Here is a 22,247-nt window from a genome sequence, read left to right as displayed (position 1 = left end):
AATGCTTGATTGTTAGGGGTCATCCTGTATGTGTCACATCAGTTTAAATTGATTTGTTATGCAAAACGAGTTATTTCCAAATCTCGATTTTGTCAGAAGGATACGTGTCATACGTGAATTTCCTTCACTCCCCAAACATGTATTGGAGCAGGGGCAGGGCACATGTGTCTCAAGTGCAGCTGTTCACGCCCTACCCCTGCTACATAGAATTACCCCACCTTCTCAAATGCCTCCTGCCCCATACCCACGAGCTGTCCACGCGCCCTGGCCGGGTGCTCATTGGCCCGAGTGGAAGTTCACAGCCCGTGTGTCCTATGAGAGAGACGCCCGTGGGGCGATCCACGGGCGCATGTGAGTGTCCAGCGCTAGCTCACATCATCAGCATAGCGGCGTCTTAACTATATAACCAGCCACTTTCACACAGTGAAAAGAGAGTGAACAGAGAGAACCACCAAATTACAAAAAATATCCAATAGATAATAATATAATAATTCATCAATACATATTGGTGAGCTTGATGCGGAACTGATTCCTCCATTGACCTTTAATAACACCTTTAATCGTATTGTTACAGATTAGTATTTGTTGAACTCGTTAAATTCATTAAAAAGCAAAAAATGGGCGTGTTGACAAAGAAACCAAAGACCTTCGAAGTACTACTGAGTGACCCGAACAAGAGCGTGTACAGCGGCGGAGATAAAGTGGCCGGGCGGGTGGTGGTGGAGGTGTTGGAGGTAATAAGGGTCTCCGCCGTTAGACTATTCGGTATCGGGTGCGCTAAAGTCGAATATAGTAAAGGAAAGCTGCGCTGCAGGGAGGAAATCGAGTATCTGAAATGTGACGAGGTTCTTCACCTTGATCATCAACACACAGGTGAGAGTCAATCTTTGGGTTTCCTGACACAAATGCACATGGGAACTAAATTGAGTTCTTATTTTGACCTTATTTAGAGTGGCACCATTTTATTTTTTGACGAGAATGTGTGTGTGTGTGTGTGTGTGTGTGTGTGTGAGAGAGAGAGAGAGAGAGAGAGAGAGAGAGAGAGAGATTCTAGAAAAAACGAGTTGTGAAAATTATATATCTGGCACCATTATATTTTATAAAGGTACAAATCATTAAAGAGACTGAAAGTCTATCCCACAGCCTCGTTTTCATTCCCGGCAAAAATTAAAAATGGCGCTACTCCGAATAAGGTCATGCAGTTTTTTTCTGCCTTGTAGGGCTTTTCCTACACATATATGTTTGAGTGTATTTTTGCCTTTGTGGAATGAACATTTAAAGCAGCTCAGAACTGCATTAAGAGTATAGCCTAGATGAATGAACTGAAAGGTGTAAGTCAAGGATGTAGGCACATATTCAAGAATGTGGGGCCAGAATGTAAAAGGAATTGGTTGTTGAAACCCCCTTATTAATGGATAACTATTCTGAATATACTGCCTATGGTGGTCATGCCCCTGGCGTGTGTTTCTCAAAGCACAATTTCTTCATTTCATATGCAGATGGCTCCATTACTCTCAGGCCTGGAAACAGATATGAGTTCATGTTCGGGTTCGAACTTCCACAGGCAGGGTAGGTTTCTTTGGGAAATTGCATATTACTAATATTGCATCTGAAATATTTAATTATATCTGACTGAGTGACTGACTTAATGCAAAATCTTCCACCCCTGAACAGGCACTTAGTTTCCTCCTATGCAGGAAAGTTTGGCTCAGTCCAGTACTATGTGAAGGCGGTCTTAGAGAAATCAGGCCAGCCATATGCAGAATGCAAGCGGTATTTTGAGGTGGAGGAACCCATTGATGTAAACACCCAAGAACTCATGGTGAGTATGTCAAGAGAGGTCACACAAAGCTTCTGCAAAGCGGATGTTATACAAACATGAGAGAACAGTCCCTCATATGTCTGTCTGGCTCTTTTCAGACTCCAGTTGCAGGAGCAAAAGAAAAGAAAGTCACCTGCATGTTTATTCCTGATGGCAGCGTTTCCGTGGTCGCCCGCATCGACCGGAAGGGTTATTGCGAAGGAGAGGACATTTGCATCGATGCTAAATTTGAGAACACCTGCTCTCGGATTGTCATTCCTAAAGCTACCATCATAGCCAAGCACATTTATCTGGCGAACGGACGCACCAAGGTGTTTTGCGAGAAACTCACTTCTGTCAGGGGCAACCACATCATCTCTGGCATGTGTGACGTTTGGCAGGGGGGTGTCCTCCGTGTGCCCAAGTTGAAGCCCACTATCTTGGGCTGTGACATCATCCATGTTGACTACACATTGAGGGTGAGATACTGTATATTCCTGATAATTCATGTGAACTGTATTTTTGACATGTGCCATGGTAATAATGTTTTTTTCTCTCTCTCCGGGGGCAGATCTCTGTGCATATTCCAGGCAGCGAGAAGCTGATCCTTGAACTGCCTCTGGTCATTGGGACAATCCCCTTTAATGGCCTGAATAGCCGCACCAGCAGCATGAGCAGCCAGGATGGCAGTGCCACCTCCAGCACTTGTGTTTCCATCCCATCTTCTCCTCCCAGTTACAGCGAGATCTCCCAGGATAACCACATAGACAGTCACTTTATCCCTCTCCTGAATGATTACGATGAGGATGACAGTCCAATTTTCATGCGTATTAGTGATTATCATCTCCCCCCTCCCCCGACATACACAGAGGTACAGACACACACACACACACACACACACACACACACACACACACACACACACACACACACACACACACACATATAAATACACCCACCAGCCTAGTTGAGATTTCACTAAGGATTGCTTCTGTCTTTCCTCTGGTTGTACAGCAGAACTGAGACTGCAGTTCTCCACAAAGCATTAAACTCCAGCAGATGAACAAACACAGCTCCTGACAGCACAATTCAGATGTCAGAATGCCAGTGCTAGAGGACCAGGCACGCTTTGCTTCTGATTTGTGGAATATGAAAAGCAGTGGCAAACAAAGAAATGTTTGATTGCAAGTTGTTTAATCTTTACTGAGGTCATCAGAAGCTGTTTTACTGAATCAAAGGACAGTTGGACAAATGTAAGAATCCGCCTCTTGAAAATGACCATTGACATCTTCATGTTTATTACAGAGGAATCCTCAGTATCTGAGAGAGTTTTTAGATTTGTGTTAGATTTTGCCATATTGGTATAAAATTCTCTGCTCATATTGACGTTTCAGATTGGGGTTTTCTTAGTAATGGTGCGAAAAAACCTTCAGATTAGAGATATTTGTAATAGATCATATTTATGTCATGCATTTTTGTGATTGAAAACCATTGTATTTAATAATGGGTTAAACAATAGATAACATTGAACATAGCACATCTTGATAACAGGTTTGAATATATTCTTTGTCTTGTATCACAATTTCAATCTATGCTAGCAGAAAAGTATTTTTTTATTTAATATAGAAATACAAATATATATTTGTATATAGTATATACTGTATATATTGTCAGAATTATATATGTATTTAATAAATCAGGGCCACTGTAAATGTACCAACATTTAGTTAAATCTCATTCAAATTTGATTGTTATATGCATTTTGTACTTTTTTTTATTTGAAACCAATGGGTCACTTTTAGCCGTTATAAAGACAATAAAACATTTGAAATGATCAAATACAATCTAGTGTCATTAATATGAATTATCTATCTGTCTAACTGTCTGTCTGTCTATCTATCTATCATCTATCTATCCATCCATCCATCCACCCACCCATCCATCCATCCATCCATCTATCTATCTATCTATCTATCTATCTATCTATCTATCTATCTATCTATCTATCTATCTATCTATCTGTCTGTCTGTCTGTCTGTCTGTCTGTCTGTCTGTCTGTCTGTCTGTCTGTCTGTCTGTCTGTCTGTCGGTAGGTCCGTCCGTCCGTCCGGCTGTCCAGCCAGCCAGCCAACCAGTTGGTTGATCCTCAGACGGACCGACCATCCATCTGAGGACTATAATAATGCTCATTGTGTGAAATTTAAGTCATTGTACAGAGAGGGTATTACGTAAATTAGTACTGCAGATTTTGTTGCAGCCTGGCTATATCTAAACTCTTGACATCAGGATGAATGTACGGGAAAGGTTGATAGCAGCAGACAAAGACATGAATGTAACTGTTGTGTGATGAGCACCTGTTATTGTTTGTATCTGGAGGGGTTTATTCACACAACTTTGTACAGCTGGAAAATATTCACCTGCTGTTTACTCATGTCTGAACCAACTTCCATCCATGGTCTGTGTTGAGAATAGCATTTCAGTGATGTAACTCCAATGAAATGGCCAAAGTGAGTGCACTGGTAACTGTACACTCACCATGCGGACTAGACCACCTACAGTAGATAGACTTTCCTCCTGGAATTAAACAGCAAATATCTTTGATCTCAGTTATATGTGTTATGTATATCTAACTGCAAAGACACACTTCTAAGAAAATGTATAAATAATATGGCTTAGAATTTACAGATTAAAACAACATGTAAAGAGGAGCTGCCTCATCCAGAATCATTTGTGCAATGCTGCATGCATGTTGGGATTGAACTGGGGCAAGATCAGCAATACTGGAACCATTAAATCAGAGAATCAGAAACCTGATACAGTTGTTTACTCACCAGGCAGCTGTTCCTTGTCATAGAGCTCTCTCAAAAAAGATGTCTATCCAGACCCCCTCTAGCTTCCTCACGTACTCTCTCTCCATTTTCAGATCACGAACTTGAACCTAGCTCAGAAATCCACACAAGTTGAACCTTGTCTTCTAGTCTCCTTCTGCCTTTTCTATAAGCTTTCTCAAGATTGCAATGCAATGTGTAATTCCTTTGTGTGAGGAAGATAAATCACTGTTTGACCAGTGTCTCTGAAGCTCACTGCATAGGTCAGATAGGGAGATGTCTCTAAGCCTGTGCCAGCAAATATCACTCTTTGCTTTTGCTGTGCAGTTTCAAATGAAAATGTCAAACAGTCACATTGAACCAAAAAACAAGGCTGGGAAGTGTCTGCACACACACTAGTTCACATACACTTGTGTGGACCTCGCATTGACTTCTATTGTTCATCAGTTTAGCTATTTGATTAATTCTAACTCTAACTCTTACAGACAGCTTTTGGGATTGTTAGATTTTATAATCTAAGAAATATTTAGATTTTTAAATCCATTGATCTTCTAAATTTTATTAATTTTGTTTTTTTTAAACAGCATTTTATTTACATTTTCTACAGAATATAAAATATTTTTGCAATATTTCTTTGGCCCACAAACCTAATAATTTCTTCTTGGACTCTTCAAGAGGTGTAAGTATCCTTAAAAGCTCTTATTGTAGATTTAAGACATTATATGGCCTAAATAAGTTTTACTATATTTGTTAGGACATAACAGATTTACACATATTTGTAGGATTCCAGTCAGATTGAGTTGAGTTACAATATACATTAATCAGATTTCTAGGATGAATTCTAGAATGTTCTAGAACTAAAAACCATCTTCACTTTTTGACATTCACCTGTCATTTTTGCCATAGTCCAGTTGTGTTTGGTTTCTCTAGTGTATACTGTATGTGAGAGGAGTACAGGTCATCTTGCTGACTAACTTCTCTACAGCCAACAGAGAGGGCGGGACTCTACAATGATTGACAGGTATGGTGTAAGCCTTACATGTCATCTTAGTACTAAACTGCTAAAGTAATTTATTGTCTTTCCTCTTCTGTGTGAACAAATTACAGCATCTTCAGGAGCCATGGTGCAAAACAAAGGTGTTACAAAACAAACATTTTAAAGGTAAAGTGTATAATTTTTCTCTGTTAAAACACTTACAGTATAATGTGAAGAGACAACTAACCAAGCCATTTGTAGGTTGATTTACCCTCGAACAGTTCAAACACTGGCCCTGTGTACTCTAAACATTGCAATGCCATACTCATTGGGGCTTCTGTTTGGTGACCCTAGTGGTGTAGAAATAACACACTTCACCTTCAACACCTTTCCCAGTAGATCTAGGCAATAAATACAACCAATTAGCAGGCCCACACTGAATCTGTCATTCATGCCATCATTCATGATATTCTACACATTACTACAGTACATTAAAGACTACATTTCTAAATACTGTCGCTTATTTGATTATGCTTACAGCCAATAATTAGAGTGTAATTTTTACATGTTTAAATCCATTTCGTATATTTGTGCAGGTTTCCCCCAAAAATCAATACAGAAATTTTGCAGATTTACTTAGTGAACTCTTTATTGTGGAGCATTGAAATGTCCTCGTACTGGATAGTATTGCCCTCTAAAGGAATTATTCCATCCAGAATAATTCATACTGAGATTGAACTGCATCAAAGGGCAGATTAACAATCCTGGAAACATCAAATTAGAAAATCAGACACCTGATATGGTTGTTTACTCACCAAGCAGCTGTTCCTTTACATAGAGCTCTCTCAAAAAGGATCTGTATCTATTCTGACCTCCCTCACATACTCTCTCCATTTCATTTCCAGCTCGTGAACTTTAGCCTAGTTCAGAAATCCAGCCAAACAGAACCGTGTCGCATAGCCTACTCTTGTCGCATAGCCTACAAGTGTTCTTGTAATGGTCCTTAACTTCTGCACTCCAGAGGATCTCGTGCAAATATTCATTCGGCCCTTGTGCATTTTAAAAATAAATAAAGCGTGGCCTAGTGGCTTGCATGTGTGCTCTGACACCATAAGCTATGGAAATAAAAAACGATGTCAGCGTTTTCATAATTTATTTTATTATTATTATTATGCCATTCATCTGTAATCCTTGCCATAATGCAGTTGCCTTTGGTTTTGCCAGTGTAATGTGAGATGAGCACAGGTCGTTCTGCTGACTAATGCTTTCTTACACCAACAGAAAGGGTGAGACTGCTGTGACTTTCTTAAAAAGAAGATGTTATGCAGGATAATTATTCGCTATCAATGCATATTTTTCTATACAATGAAAGTGAGTGGTGACTGAGGTCATTCTTCCAATTTCCTTTTGTTTTCCACAGAACAATTAAAATACTATGGGTTTGGAATAACGTGAGGGTAAATGATGACAGAAGTTTCATTATTAGGGATTAACTATCCCTTTAAAAGTGAAAACTTTGGTATTTTTTTAAACCAAATCTAAAGAATTTCCCCCTCCCACATTAAAATGTATTACGTACTTCAGTAATGAATATTTTGGCTTTGCATTGTACACGTTATTATATGTATTCATGTATTTAAAATTGAGTGTTGCGAATAGCAAGTAAAATATATTAAAAAACAAATCATATCAATTCTTATAATGCTTCCAGTAGAATTATTACTTTTTCTTAAATGCATTTAAGCAACATTATGTCAAAATGGCTTTATTATCATTCTCAAATGCATGTGACATCAAATAAGAGTTAGGTCTGAAGTTACTTACTACAATTTTTGTAATGTAATTAAGCAATATCACATCAGCAAGAGTGCGATATGGCCCTACATCTGCACTGCTGTGATTCGGACGTAGGCTGAGTGCTGTTGGGAATCACATCAGTGCTGATTTAGGGCCATATAGCATGATTGTGAATGTGATATTGCTTATATACAACAGTTCAATGAACAAGTACATTTGAAAAAATTAGGAAAAACTGAGTACGGTCATAAAAACGCATTTGTGCATGGAACTACTTTTATCACGCAGCGGATCAGAATCTGCCGTTGCTGGTTCAAACCAAATGATGCAACACAAGAGTCATTCCCTATAGAAACCCCAATGTCCTCCGCCATTTTAAACCATATGAATCCAATGTGGAAACACAGGGTAGAGGTAAGCACCTTGATTTCTGTAATCAATCAGTCTGTTGTGTCTCTCAGCTGTGATGAGCCGTCATGCTGAAGTTGTTCGTTTAAAGCCGTTTAAAGCTATTTCCTAGCTTTAGTACTGTAGTAGTAATACGATGTAAACAGTGACTAACAGATTCACTTCACATCACCAACTGGCTCATATTACACACAAAAATTATCTTTTGCCACCACCTGCTGGCTAGCATATGTAATGTAAAAAAAAAAGACACATAGCTTACATTAGCTCTTAACACATATGCACTGCTCTTACACTTTAGTTTAGGATGACGAACACAAGCGGAGTGATACACACAGTGAAGCGTCCGAGTGCTGATGGTGTCAGACCATCACTGCTCATGGAACGTCTCTCGTCCAATCAGATTCGAGGGCCGGAACTAACCATTGTATATTTTGTGATCAGTACTGGAATTCAATTAATAAGTAATCTACCCAGCACTGTTGGTCAGGTGTTATCTTTATAGTATGGAAAGTGACTGTTGTTGTTTCACCTAAATTGCGCTTTAAAACAAAGATTTTATTTGGGAATGCAAGAATATGTTCTCTTTAATAATATAATGAATGGCCTGTAGGCTATCAGTTTAGCTCTGAGCAAATCCTTATATTCTCAGACTCATTTATGTAGGATGTTGTCTGATGAAAGATCATGTGTCAAAAGAATCATCTTCCTAAACTAAATGTGTGTGTGTGGAGAGTTTTCTTTGTATAAAACTCAATTACTCACTCTTCTGTGGAGGGCAGGGCAGGTTGGAAATGGTAATGGAGTGTCCTTGGACTACTTTTGTTTTCAGTGCACAGTCTCTGCTGCCTATCCAGCCAAAGTGCTGCATCCTAATTACCAGATGAAGGCTGGATGAAGGACAGAGGACATCTCCTTGCCTCCTTAGTTGGAACAACTAGCACGTTGAGTGTGTGTGCTTGTGTATTAGTGTTGTTTCACTTAAGCTAATAAGGACCCTCTGGGTATTCACGTCACTCACTGTTATGGATGTACAGCGTCTGGCTATATGCACACTCTGCAGTTGAACTGGACAGAAGTTGTATGGATAATGTGTAAAACAAATATGAAACAACCATATATAGGACTTTTATGGGTGTTTAATTACTTATTTTGTTGTTTGTTTTCTACCAAGACAAACAAAAACATAAGGGTAATTAGTTAATGCACTTTTGGTTATTGATTTGCTTTGTAAGCATATTATGTATGCAGTTAGATGGGAATATAGGTTGGAATGCTATTCAAGCATTTATATAGTTTTTATATTAACTTGTAGTTGCAAAATACACATTTGCAAATCCCCTCAATTAATATTTAAGATCTAAAGTCTTTTGTATCTAACTTTATTGATAAACCCAATATCAAAGATATGTTGATATTGGATGAAATATTTTTTCTCCTCTGCTGATCTTTTCCCTCAACAGAGTCTGACATTATATTCTATTTTAATTCTCCTGTATGTGGTATCAAGGACATTTACTGACACACACACACACACACACACACACACACACACGTTGGTGCAGCTGTCCTTATGAGGACTCTCCATAGACATGATTTTTATAAAGTACAAATCATAGATTTTATCCCCTAACCCTCACAAAATATTTTCTGCATTTTTGAATTATGTGGACACTAGGCATGTCCCCCCCACCCCACACACAAAATCAGAATTATACAACTGTTTCCAGTCCAGATCGTGTCTGGTTACCAGGTGGGTGGGTGAGTAAGGAAAACATCAGCTGATGACAAATATAAATTTACACAAACAGTGTTAGGGAAAATAACCAGCAATGTCAACACTGTTTGGAACAATTGTGTTCAACTTAAACAATAGTTGCACACCCCCTACAGGCCACAACAGACCATTAACAAAACAAAGTGTTCACGAAGTGTGACTTTACCACATCAAATGGTTTAACAGTACAAATAAAAAATATTTACAATCACAGCAGGGTTTGAAGGACATCATTTGCTTATCATCTTAATTGCCATCTAAAATAAACATCTACAATATTAAAATGTAAAAAAGTTATTTAGAAGAATGCAACTATTTAAAAATTAGACTAAAACATACATACTTCATAGAACAAATTCCTAAAAATAGTTTCAGCAATCTCTAACAATCAGTTACAAAGCTCTAAAAGACATATAGCTGCATTAAGATAGGAGTGTGTGTTTGTGTTTGTTTGTGTGTGTGTGGAGGCAGATATCAGAATGCATTTTAGTCACTGTATCTCTTCCTCTGCTCCTGCTATGGCGCACAGATTCTAACAGTCTCCGTCAGCAATCTGCCACCATGCCAACTCGTCGGATAAGAGGAAAGTCACTGAATACAGATCTAAACATTAGCTGCCAGACAAAATGATCCATCACAGAAAGGTTCTGAGGGACAGACAGCTTCAGAGACACACACACTGTCCAGAGGAGAGCTCTACAGAGCCAGTGTCACCTGTTCAGTAAATAGCTTCATCCATATTATCATCACTGTCCCCTCCAAACTCCTCCCCATTGTCAAAGTAGGACATGATGTAATCTGTTTCCTGTCACACACACACACACACACACACACACACACACACACACACACACACACACACACACACACACACACACACACACACACACACACACAAAGGATTAATTGACTAAAAATGGATTGTCTGTTAAAAATTAAGATAATGCACCAGGACCTATACATGCCAGCTTCAGTGTCAAATAATTTTTACATCCTCTGACGATCTTGATATGTTGGTTTAAAACAGACGCTCTGTTCTATAATCTAGTGAGCTGCCAATGAAGGCAACATTTTAAGGCATCATAGGAGTGCTCCCAACATAAAGACTGTTTCAAACGGTATGCAGCTGAATTATGCTGCCTTCTAAAACATCTTGTTTTGACCCAATTATAAGGCAGCATCACATGTAATAATACAATGCATTGTGACTAATAAATATGAAATAAAAACAAATTAACTTTTAATAAAAATAAAATAATGGGGGTTGGGGGGGGCAAGCATTGATGCTAACTACCACCCCTGGAGTTGCGAGTTCGAATCCACGGTGTGCTGAGTGACTCCAGCCAGGTCTCCTAAGCAACCAAATTGGCCCAGTTGCTAGGGAGGGTAGAGTCACATGAGGTAACCTCCTTGTGGTCGCGATTAGTGGTTCTCGCTCTCAATGGGGCACGTGGTAAGTTGTACTTGGATCACGGAGAATAGCATGAGCCTCCACATGCTGTGAGTCTCCGCGGTGTCGTGCACAACGAGCCACGTGATAAGAGGCGCTGATTGACTGTCTCAGAAGCGGAGGCAACTGAGACTTGTCCTCAGCCACCCGGATTGAGGAGAGTAACCACACCACCACGAGGACCTAGTAATTAGTGCGAATTGTGAATTCGAAATTCGGAGAAATGGGGATAAAAAAAAATACAAATTAATTAATATGATTATATACTGGAATTAATTTAAATAAATTATTAATTTAAATAATAATAATCAATTATAATTTTATAATCGTCAATTTACCCAATAGTTGTGTGTATAATAAATTTGTATACTTATTAAAATGTATTACAATTTGTAACATGCAAATTAAATGCAATCGATTTTTGGAGTTATGTCTCTTGTGCGCCTCGCATAACGAGTGCTGTTTGTGTGGTGTACAGTGTTGCTGCCTATATAGTGTTCCAAGTTAGTCACTTATGAGGTTTCATTTCAGTTAGGATGCTACCTTAGAAGACAGCTGTCAATGTAAGCAATACACAGCAAGACACCTCACTAGATTTTGAAACAGAGCTAGAGTCTCTTACGTCCTCAAACTCCTCTTCGTCATAATTCTCCTCTCCCTCGGCCTCTTCCTCCTCTGGCTTCTTTTTTTCTCCCTCCTCTTCATCAGAACTCCCCTCTTTCTCTTTCTGTTCTAGAGACTAAATACAAACACAAACAATCACACACATTAGTTTACGCACAAGGTCACTGATGCTAATGTTGAGAGTGTGAAAACAAATCAATTAAAACTCTTTTTATTTTTGAGTGCATTACACATAAATGGTAAAAAAAGAGAGAAACTGTGGATGTGTGTCTGTGTGCGACTGTTTGTAAGGATTTGCCATTTGACATTTCACAAGTTCACTGGTTCATATGGTCCTGGAATGCATTAAGGTAAACAGATTTGGCATGCTGTCCATAAGGGAGGGGGCTCAAGCCCAGGACTGTGTCTCAGACTATCATACTAAATAAATAAAAAAAAAAGACAATTTTGAAATAATACAGATTATTGATATGGCGTTATGAAATATAAAGATGGAGATGGGGAGATGGAGGGATGTTGGAAGAATTGTCACCGGAGCAAGGGAAGCAGCAGCTTATATATCTTATGGATTGGCAGGCCTAGATATGCTACTCCCGAACTTACATTTGGAACTTAATTTGGTACCCACAAGGACAGTAAAACTTCAAATCACCTACATTACAGTGACTTTTCAATGGCCCCCCACAAGGAAAATGGCTTAATAAGCATACAAAATAATGCTGTAATTAAAATCTTTAAATGCAAAAGGGTCTCTATGAGGGTTAGGGGATAGAAAATTAGCTTATTATGAAAACAATAGAAGTAATTGTAAAGTCTCAACCATGATAGAAAAACATGTGCGTATAAGTGCATATTTGTGTACCTCCAATTTACTTATGATCTCCTCTTTGTCCAAGCGTGGCTGTTTGGGTTGTTTTGGAACAGCTGGGCTTTCTGAACAACATAAGTGAAGTGTTTTTGTGACAGAGGAAATGACATCAGCAACATCCTTCTGTGCACTTCTATAAAAACATCTATTCTGACCACAGATCCCCTATTGATTCTCTGACAAAAGAAGCAAAAAGACTCAAAATAAACTCTTCTCTACTCTTAGTGACAGACGCTCCTGTAGGCTAAACCTTCATCCATCTCTCTCTCATTTTTTCAATGTCTCTTTCTCCCCATCCTTTCATTTTGTAGATGTGTGCAGCGTTGCTGAGAGCTGTCTCTCTGATTTCCCCCGAGACAGCAATGAGTCAGAGAGTGAAGCGCAGACCTGCTGGAACGACTCGTCTTTACACACTCATTCATGAGCACATCAGCCTCACCTGCTCCCTTTTCTCTGCTTTAGAAAAAGCACATTTACAAATGTGTGTTTGCTGTACTCGGAGGCTTCATCTTTCTCTGCTTGCCTGCACTGGAACCCAGTGTCCAGTATTAGAGTGTACTCACTGTCTCTCTGGGGTCTCTTCTCTCTCACACGCAACTCCTTCGGAAAGCACCTCCAGTCTGAAAAAATTAAAATAACACGGATATAGAGGATCAGAGAAACAGGTGAACACACTAACACAGAGTTGGACTTGGTGTTATCTTGAATATTCATGATATATTCCTAATGAATGCGCTCGCAAAATAAAATTAAGCAACATTGTGAATATCACAATGATTTTATTGTGATTTTTATTTGAGTGTTACATTTTCTTAAGATTGCGTCTTTGGATCCCTCTCCGTTTTGGTGATTTGCGAGTATGAGAACATTAAGACAAAGATGTTTTAATAGTGTCTCTGATTTAAACTTGAGTAGCAAAAATGCAGTAGTTGTTAAAATTGAATCAGTTCAAACTGTTCACTTCAATTAACGGATTCCAAATTAATTTGCATCCACACAGAATTGCAGATGCAATTGAGTCCTTTAGAGGACAGAGCAGCACCTTGGTTTTACTATAGTAATATTGAAGTAACCACATTTTTGGCGAAATCCATGGGTTTACTATAGTATTATTGTAGATTGTAGTAACCAAAGTTTTTGATAGAATTTTGTTTTTACTATAGTAAAACAATGTTTACTAAACAATGCTTTAGTAACAATGACTGTTCTAGGCTAACCATGTCTTTTATTTATTTTTGTGAATCTTGTGGATCCTATGGTTTAACAATGGTATTTTTAGTACAAAATTTGAAAATTATTGGTATTATCTGAGTTTTGTTTTTCCTGTATTATTGTTATGGTTTCACTAAGAATATCATGGGTAAATGTGGTTACTGTAGTAAAGCCAAGATAGATTTATTGTGAGGAAATGCCAAACTTTTGCCAGGGAACGCAGAACTATAATTTCTTTCCCCCCGCCCTGTCCTTTAAGGGGCTCCAATGAAATTTTCTCTTTATCATTTAAATTTCATTTAGTAAAAATGTATGTAGGTAAATATTGCTGTTTATTATCATTTATTGTTATATTGGTTCATAAAATAATGTATTTTTTTTTTTAGTTGCATTAAACATTTTCTATTTGCTTGGCAACAATGGCAGTTTAATGGAAACTATAGTATATCTGATAAAAAAAACAACAACAAAAAAAAAAACAATACTTTTAGGCCTAAATACTTTCTATCTATCTATCTATCTATCTATCTGTCTGTCCGTCTGTCTGTCCGTCCGTCCGTCCGTCCGTCCGTCCGTCCGTCCATCCAATATATTGAATATTTTAAGTATCTCTGTACTAAGGCTGTATAGCACAGCCTTAGTACAGAGATACAGGACACACACACAGAGAAACAGATGGAGATCTTTGCAGATCTACATCAGTTCACTTACCTGGCTTCCATTCCAAGCTGTTGTCAGAAGTCTCAATTTTCTGATATTTGTCAGAATAGCGCTCAACATCTGTTAGGAGGACAATAGAACTTCTAAATTCTAATCACACATCCCTAAAACAACCCATGCATATATTCCTAAAAACCATGGCAGATGATAAATTGGAATGTTAAAAAATAAAAAAAATTATTCCCTTAGATTTACAGTGAAGGAGGGACTTTGTAACATCTAGGGACCAGAATATTATAGAGACTTATTTGTGGACTCTTTTGACTTGAGCCAACCACATAATATTATTTCCATACTTAAGTGGTGGCGAGTTTTGCTAGAGAAATGTCACAAATGTTTTCAGAAAATATAAAAATCTAGTTTATGTGTTAGTCCACAGTCTCTAGACACACTGATCCTCCCTTCCACAATAATTTCCTCACTCTCCACTGTATCTAACAAAAAACACAAAAGCCAAAAATGAACACTCAATATGGAACAGAAATGCAGAATGTCTAAAAGAGGACAATAAAGAGATTATCCTTAACCCTAAAATGACCTTTCTTGGGTGCAGCTGGACAGATGTAAAATGGAAGCGTCTTCATGGCTCCTCTGAACTCCTGTTTGAGTGCCAGCATGTATTCGGCCTCCTCACCTCCCTGCAGGGGCACTGGCTTCTGCTCCAGTGGCTGAAACATCAAACACACAAGTGAGGAAATACAGCTGATATTTCTGCATACATCTGTCTAAACCAAACATAAATATTCTGTGTGTAATGTATGTTTGACACAAACAAGATTTTGAATTAGAAACAGTACATCCAGAGTTATTCACATTGGGGACAAACATTCACCCAGCAACAAAGCTTTACTTTTAATATTTATTTTTTAAGACCCCATAACATTAATTTAGCTTTTTTTAATCAAGGATCTCCGATACTAAAATCACAAGCATGTATGGATAGCTGAATGGAATAAAATACGATAGAACAGAATACACCAGTAGCATTTGGTGAGAAACAGATCCATATTTAACCCCTTTTTACACTATAAATGTCCACTTTCACTTCCAGATTCTTCCTCTTTCTTTTTTTGGCAATTCACATTCTTTGTGCATATTGCCACCTACTGGTCTGGGCTAGTTAAAGGTGGCGATTTACAGTAAAAAGAGACTTAAAATGTATCTATTTCTCACCATATCACGTCTGGAGACATGGATTAAACCACTGTAGTCATGTGGATTGCTCTTAAACTGACTTTAAGTGCTTTTGGAGCTTAACATTTCTGGTCACCATTCATTAGCATTGTATGGACCTACAGAGCTGACATATTCTAAAAATCTTCATTTGTGTTCTGCAGAAGAAAGAAAGTCACACACATCTGGGATGGCATGAGGGTGAGTGAAAGATGAGAGAATTTTCATTTTTGGGTGAACTATCCCTTTAACTCTAGGCATTTAACAGTAAATTATTATTAGTATAATCAGAAACTCCTCTGATTAGCTGGGGAGTAACGGAATACATGTAACAGGATTACGTATTTAAAATGCAAAATATAAGTAACTGTATTCCACAATTGAAATCATTGGTTATTAGAATAGTTACATTAAAAAATATTTTGATTACTGAAGAGATTACTTTGCGTTTTATTGTCATTTGTTTAATTTAATATTTAGTGCTTTCAGATGGAAAACATTTATGGGTCAATGACGTATAAGGATTTTCAACAGGCCAATTTTAAAATGACCAAAATAAGGATATCTATTGCAATTGTTCAAACATTAAGAATGTTGTGTACACATAAATTCATATTAAAAAATTTAATTAAGTGATTTTAGTGTTTTTTCATCTAGATGAATTCGCCGTGGCCTAGAAAAATGTCATGTGGTGATTAACCCTGATTTATCTTAAAATTCATAAATTTTCCTTAACCTGAATAACATTTTTAACAAGTTCTTAGTAATATAAAGTGTTAAGAAATAAATTATTTGCATTTGTTGTGATTTTTTTATAAATAATCATCTCATATTTTTGTTCTTCAATGTCACAGTCACCTTCTTAAATGTAAATAAAGCCTTATTTTTCCTGTAAATCGCATAAAACTGATAAAAATGTTTAAAAAATATAATTCACTTAAGCATACTGTATCAGTGATTAATATTTCAGTCACATAAATTAAATATTTCATTTTGAATTGAATACAGTAATTGCTAGGTTTGGTCGCACCACATGATGAGTGGTCGCTCCAAATGACACGAAGACCTCATATAGTCACAAATATATTTAAAGAGATCAATAAATGATAAATTCCATACAAAAAATAGATTTAAAACAGATTTTATTAAAATTTCACAGAATTTTCATGAACACAAACATTTCATAAACATTTTTTTTTTCTAAAACTCATCACAAACATTTATAAGTGCAGCACACATTCATGGCTTTGTTTTGAACATTTCACTTAACTTGACAATCATCATGTTGCTGATGGGTATTTGGAATGTCCACGTGAAAGTGAGGTACATTGTGTTAACTGCAAGCATTTATTAAACCCAGTTATTTCTGAACTTTGTCCAATCTTGACTGCTCAACTTAGAGTAGCGTGAGGTTGCTGGCTCAGGTTCTGAGATGACAGCATGAACATCTTTTTTACAGTAGAAAATGACATTTGGAGTTTGTGGCCACATGAATAAGTTCTTTTCACCCACCTGCCGCATGGAGCTAACCTGGACTTCCTCTCGCACAACCTCAAGGACCTGGCCTACATATGGAAGATCATCATAGGTTACGATCACAAACTTGCCACTCAAGTCTTGAAGACTAGCTTGTTCCCTTGGAGGCTCAGGTGCGCTTGAGGGATCCTCAGTGTGCCACATGGTGTCCCTCTTTACGGCACCGCCAATGCCATCCGGGGCACCCTTTCCATGGGACTTTTCTGAATAATTCCATGTAACATGCTTGAACCCAGAAAGGAAAGGCACAGTACTAAGGAGGTAAAAGTTTGCTTTGTTCCTGTACTGTGTAACGGGTCCATCACTGATTATGTGTAGAACCGTAATCTGTGGGCAGGTTCCCCGAAACTCTTTCAGTATGGGCTCCAGGATTGCCCACACTGCCCGCTCATGATGGCGGAGGCTGTCTGACAGTGTTGCATTTGGTGCCATGGACTGTGTAGAGGACAGAAGTGTGTATTGTGGCCTGCTTTCGGCTGCCTCCAAAATGATAAGCTTGTATTTCTGTACTCACCTTGCAGGCATAGTTTTCCAAAAAATCACTGTGAAGAACAGTTTCAAATTCAGTTAGATTTTGTTTTAGGTCACAAAACTGTTCTGTTTGGTGGATCCAGTTGAATTGATGTATGGCTAAAGCTTCTAGCTTTTTGTTGAACAGCTCTTTTAAGTTTTAAGAATGTTTTAACATACCTTTCTCTTATCATAGCAAGGTACTCCGCTCTTGCTGCAGGGTCAGAATTAATATGGCGAGTGCTTTTTACTTTGCTTGGCAGTGCAAATCTTCTGGTAAAATAGATGAAAACAGTTATAAATATATAAATACATAAATAAACAATGAATGCATAATTACCAAAGTGAAATTACATTCTCTAAATTATATTTTTCTCATGATATTGTACAAAGATAAAACATAAACCATTGTGTCTTAAATATTAGAAAAAATTACTAAAATGACTGCATAAATATCTATTCCAAATAATACTAAAATAAAGTACTTTACGTATATAAATCATTAATTGAATATAAAAGCACAAAAACTGCCAATCTAGGACATATATCTATCATGGAAAACACTCTGCAATGGTCGCACCACATGATATTTGGTCGCACCACATGATATTTTCAAGTTCAGTTCAAATTTACAGGCACAGAATTATCCACCTAAATTAAACAAGCTAGCTTCCCACAAAAAGTCACTATGAACTTTATAATCAAAATATATATTTGTAGAAAAAGAATAATATTCAATGTTTTTTTGAGGTCATACCACATGATATCCAAATGTGGCAACTACATACCAGCCGTTAAAAATGAACTTTTTTTCCAAATTTGTGAGAGAGTTACAAACCTGCTTGCTGCTTCCATGGGTCCTTGGCAAACTGGTAAATCATGCAACTTCCAGTCTTTGAATGGATTTCAACATAAAAGTCCCAAATTGGTCGTTTCTTGATGGTCGCACCACATGATATTTCATAAAACCGACTCCATCGGACAAAGTTTGTTTGTATATTATGATGGAAATATAAATACAAATGCTATGCAATTTTGTTCAGGACTATAAAACACTTTGGAAATAATGCCGAATAGGGCATAAAATAAATTTGAATAAATTTAGAGTCATTTCAAAGATGTTTTCAAAACCGCAGTCATGGCCGGACGGTCGCACCACATGATATTTTGACACTTTAAATAACAGAACAATTACAAATAAATAAAGGTTTTTGAAAAGTTAAAGTGAGTACATATAATAGAGAGGTACTACATATATATGGTATCTTTTTATGCATTTAAACCTTTTTTTAACTGAAAAAAATGCAGTTGGACAGAAAATGTAGGCGTCACGTCATTGACCCTTATACAAATAAATGATGCGATCATAGTGCATTTGAACAGCAGTGAAACACTTTCACATTCATTCGAGCAGACAGAGAAGTTTAGAAGTATGCTTTTTCTAGCCATTTTACATGCACGTGTTACCAGGCACGATCATATTTGTATATAAAGAAAATTCACATTAGATCATAATTTCTTTTTTCTTTTAAGATCTTTGATATTAGGGCAAATATCATATTCTTGATGATAATTTTATTTTATTGTTTCCAGTAAAAATATCTAAAAATCCTTAAAACAAGATCAATTTGATTTATCTTGTTTTAGAAACAGCACTGCATAAGATATTTAGGTTTTTCAGAGAATATATTTTTAACATGTGTATTATGTCTTGCTGTTCTTGCAGAGTTTTTATAGTCAAAACAAGTGAAAATATCTTCCAGTGCTGAAGAAGTAATCTAACTGAATACGTTACAAATTACATTTTAGAGCATGTATTCTGTAATCTGTAGTGGAATACACTTCAAAAGTAACCCTCCCAACCCTGAGCATAATTTACAATATATAATTTAAGAAACTTACTTTATATTATGTTTTGGAAAGTGTGCTTGTGATTTCACTCTTTCAACAAACAAAAAAAAGCCAATTGGTTTAATATTTTGTTATAAAATGCAATAACATTCATACGTTTTAAGTGTGGCTTAAGTGTCCAAATATGTTTGAGGCCACACAGTTTTACTAACAGTACTGCAGGAGTAATTCGGCTGTTATTAATTTGTACCAAACATCAGTCTGATGTCAGATCAGCCATGAGACACTCACAGGGAACAAAGGGGTCGGCTGGACGCAGGATGGAGGGAGATTTTCTCCTTTACTGATCCCAACTATCTCCACAGAGAAAGTGAGATGCCCTCTGCCCCTACCTGCCATCATCTGAGAAACAATTACCAGAGATAATATTTATTTACCAAATATGATTATGATTATTAATTTTGTATCGATCAACAATTCACTAAGTAATCTGAGCACAATTACATTCACATTTAGCGTATAAAACAGACAGTTAAGGCAAATCGAGGTTAATATTTTACATCTCGCTAAATGTGTTTTTGTTCCATTTTCTATTTATTTTGACATGCATTTAATAATCAAACACGTCTCGTTCACTCACAGACTGATGTTCGACGAAATTCCTCTTTATATATAACTTCAGTAAGTTGCTCAAAATCTTTATTTGATAATCCGTGTATATTATAAGCAGGTGATTTTCACGAAAAATCAATTTTTTTTTGTATTAAAAGTAAACAGTAAAATCGCGCGCCAAAAAAACATCTTCATCTTTGTTTTTGTCCGCTGCTTAACATCTTCCTTCCGAAAACCTGTAGTCTTGTACTTATAGTTCCGCTTCTGTAGTGCAGTACAGTTATATTAAACGAATCCCAGTCATACAAAACAAATAACAAAACTAGTTATTATATAGTAATTAAATTAAACATGTAACCGATGGAGGGTTACATGTAAATATCAGTAAACGATTAATACAATTATAAAAGCAGTTCCAACTCCTTCATAAGCTTGTCATGACACTGAAATGCTTTTTTTTTTTTTTTTTTACCGGAAAGAGTAAAATTTAACATTTGTGCAAAATATGTATTTGTAAAAAATTAAATAACAATAACTAACCGTGATACTGCTGACTCACAGCCTCCTCTCCAATCATAATCTGAAATATATGAGAGAAAATAGAAATGTGCTTATTTTTATTATAAATGATAACATAAAAACAAAAAGCTTTAATTTAAATATTTGAACATGGGATTAAACTCTCATTTAAATCTAAACCTTGAGAGCAAGAGCCCAGTCACTACTACAGTCTCTCTCTCTCTCTCTCTCTCTCTCTCTCTCTCTCTCTCAATTTCAATTTCAATTTCAATTTCAAATTTGCTTTATTAGCATGACTGTGTAACACAATGTTGCCAAAGCATCAACATATTATATATAACTAATAAAACAAACAAACAAACAAACAGACAAAACATATATGTATAAATCATGTCACATGTAGCATTGTAAATAGATGGATAAATAAATATACACACACTGCATAAATATATACATTGGGTCACTCTAGAGAATTAGCTGTCTCTGGCGTTGTGAATAGCTAGCACATATTTAGCCGCTAGTGCAGCTGTATTATCATCTTCTCCGAGTAAGAAGGACATTTTTTCAGTGTCACTCAGTTCATAGAATGATGGGATCAAGGCTTCAAATTTGGGCAGAAACGTTTCTCTTATATTGTTATATTTAGAGCAAAAGAGCAGAAAGTGTTCCTCATCCTCTATGTGCTGTAGATCACAGTGTCTACAGATCTTCTGCTCTCTCTCTGTCCATGTTTGTCTACGTCTTCCTCTCTCTATCTCTAGGTCATGGTCACTTAATCTGTATTTGGAGAGGATTTGTCTTTCTTTAAATTGTTTAATAAATAGATAACTGGCCAATTTAGTGGTTCTATTAAGGGTCGAGTAACATTGGAGTTTATTCTGGAGGTCAAAATGTGCTTTTAATGATTTATCATGAGTGTCTTTTAGATTTGTGTGGATTTCTTTAATAATAATTTTGGGGCTGTAGCTGTGGTCAATAGGGAGTATAGTCTGATGGACGAGTTGAAGAGCGAGTGTGTTCAGAGGATGAGGTTCTGCTGAGGATTCATTGGCGAGGAGGGCTTTATATTGCACTGACTCTGGATCAGACTGATGGAGGTGATGCCAGAACTGAACACACTCTCTCTCTCTCTCTCTCTCTCCTGCAGCATGTACATGTCACCGTGGGAACGCTTCTGTCGGAATCCACTGAATCTGTTGCCATAGAAACTGTGTTCAATAATAGCTATAGTCACTGAATTAGTATTTAAGCAGTCTGAGAATTGTTTCACACCCCTGCTTTCTTGCTTAGAGGACCTTGGTATATATTTAGCCCCCAAAAAAGGTGTAAAGAGAAGAAATAATTATTGCATAATTATGATGAGGCAGGATATGCATCACTGCAAAATGTGTGTTTCAGTGCATTTTAGCATAAATGTTTGATTGAGCTGAAATTGACATATAATGGTTGGACTGAAAGACTTAGACATGAAGTGACAGGCTCTTCACTGTCAAGAAATTAACTCAACTTACCTGCACACAAAGCTCATAAAGAAATCTGCTCAGTTCAAACACACAAACATTGCTTAAATGTTTATTGCATCCAA

At 37.0% G+C, this 22,247-nt stretch overlaps 3 protein-coding genes across 4 annotated transcripts; 1 reads left to right on the top strand and 2 right to left on the bottom strand.

Moving 5' to 3' along the window:
• Nucleotides 1-417: 417 nt before the first annotated feature.
• Nucleotides 418-3,638, top strand: LOC127657937 (thioredoxin-interacting protein-like). Of its 2 annotated transcripts, none has more exons than XM_052146955.1 (6): nt 418-873; nt 1,500-1,569; nt 1,675-1,822; nt 1,921-2,280; nt 2,373-2,672; nt 2,819-3,638. In XM_052146955.1, exons 1-6 carry the CDS (start codon nt 618-620, stop codon nt 2,822-2,824), a joined length of 1,140 nt encoding a protein of 379 aa, XP_052002915.1. In that variant the 5' UTR covers nt 418-617; the 3' UTR covers nt 2,825-3,638. The 2 variants fall into 2 exon arrangements, with proteins under 2 accessions (XP_052002915.1, XP_052002914.1); XM_052146954.1 differs by having other exon boundaries at nt 2,816-3,637.
• A 3,781-nt stretch (nt 3,639-7,419) lies between these two features.
• Nucleotides 7,420-20,362, bottom strand: polr3glb (RNA polymerase III subunit GL b). The gene is made up of 8 exons (XM_052146957.1): nt 20,172-20,362; nt 19,823-19,933; nt 15,000-15,129; nt 14,453-14,521; nt 13,093-13,149; nt 12,524-12,594; nt 11,660-11,776; nt 7,420-10,392 (listed from the first exon to the last, which is right to left on the bottom strand). Exons 2-8 carry the CDS (start codon nt 19,931-19,933, stop codon nt 10,306-10,308), a joined length of 642 nt encoding a protein of 213 aa, XP_052002917.1. The 5' UTR covers nt 20,172-20,362; the 3' UTR covers nt 7,420-10,305.
• Nucleotides 16,797-18,998, bottom strand: LOC127657938 (uncharacterized). The gene is made up of 4 exons (XM_052146956.1): nt 18,519-18,998; nt 17,861-17,950; nt 17,685-17,712; nt 16,797-17,605 (listed from the first exon to the last, which is right to left on the bottom strand). Exons 1-4 carry the CDS (start codon nt 18,533-18,535, stop codon nt 16,985-16,987), a joined length of 756 nt encoding a protein of 251 aa, XP_052002916.1. The 5' UTR covers nt 18,536-18,998; the 3' UTR covers nt 16,797-16,984.
• Nucleotides 20,363-22,247: the final 1,885 nt, after the last annotated feature.

Source organism: Xyrauchen texanus, chromosome 17 (assembly GCF_025860055.1).
Source record: "Xyrauchen texanus isolate HMW12.3.18 chromosome 17, RBS_HiC_50CHRs, whole genome shotgun sequence".
NCBI classification, from domain to species: domain Eukaryota; kingdom Metazoa; phylum Chordata; class Actinopteri; order Cypriniformes; family Catostomidae; genus Xyrauchen; species Xyrauchen texanus.
The sequence above is the reverse complement of the archived record's forward strand: the minus strand, read 5'-3'. Positions and strand labels throughout refer to the sequence as shown.

Coding starts and splice junctions, on each gene's coding strand:
- LOC127657937 (XM_052146954.1), top strand. CDS start 618: ATGGGCGTGTTGACAAAGAAACCAAAGACCTTCGAAGTACTACTGAGT. Junction 1,570..1,674: donor TTCGAACTTCCACAGGCAGG/GTAGGTTTCTTT, acceptor ACCCCTGAACAG/GCACTTAGTTTCCTCCTATG. Junction 1,823..1,920: donor TAAACACCCAAGAACTCATG/GTGAGTATGTCA, acceptor GGCTCTTTTCAG/ACTCCAGTTGCAGGAGCAAA.
- LOC127657938 (XM_052146956.1), bottom strand. Junction 17,713..17,860: donor CTTGCTATGATAAGAGAAAG/GTATGTTAAAAC, acceptor TGTTCTTCACAG/TGATTTTTTGGAAAACTATG. Junction 17,606..17,684: donor TGGAAAACTATGCCTGCAAG/GTGAGTACAGAA, acceptor TCCTCTACACAG/TCCATGGCACCAAATGCAAC.
- polr3glb (XM_052146957.1), bottom strand. CDS start 19,933: ATGATGGCAGGTAGGGGCAGAGGGCATCTCACTTTCTCTGTGGAGATA. Junction 15,130..19,822: donor AGCCGACCCCTTTGTTCCCT/GTGAGTGTCTCA, acceptor TTGATGTTTCAG/CCACTGGAGCAGAAGCCAGT. Junction 11,777..12,523: donor AGATCATAAGTAAATTGGAG/GTACACAAATAT, acceptor GTTTGTATTTAG/TCTCTAGAACAGAAAGAGAA.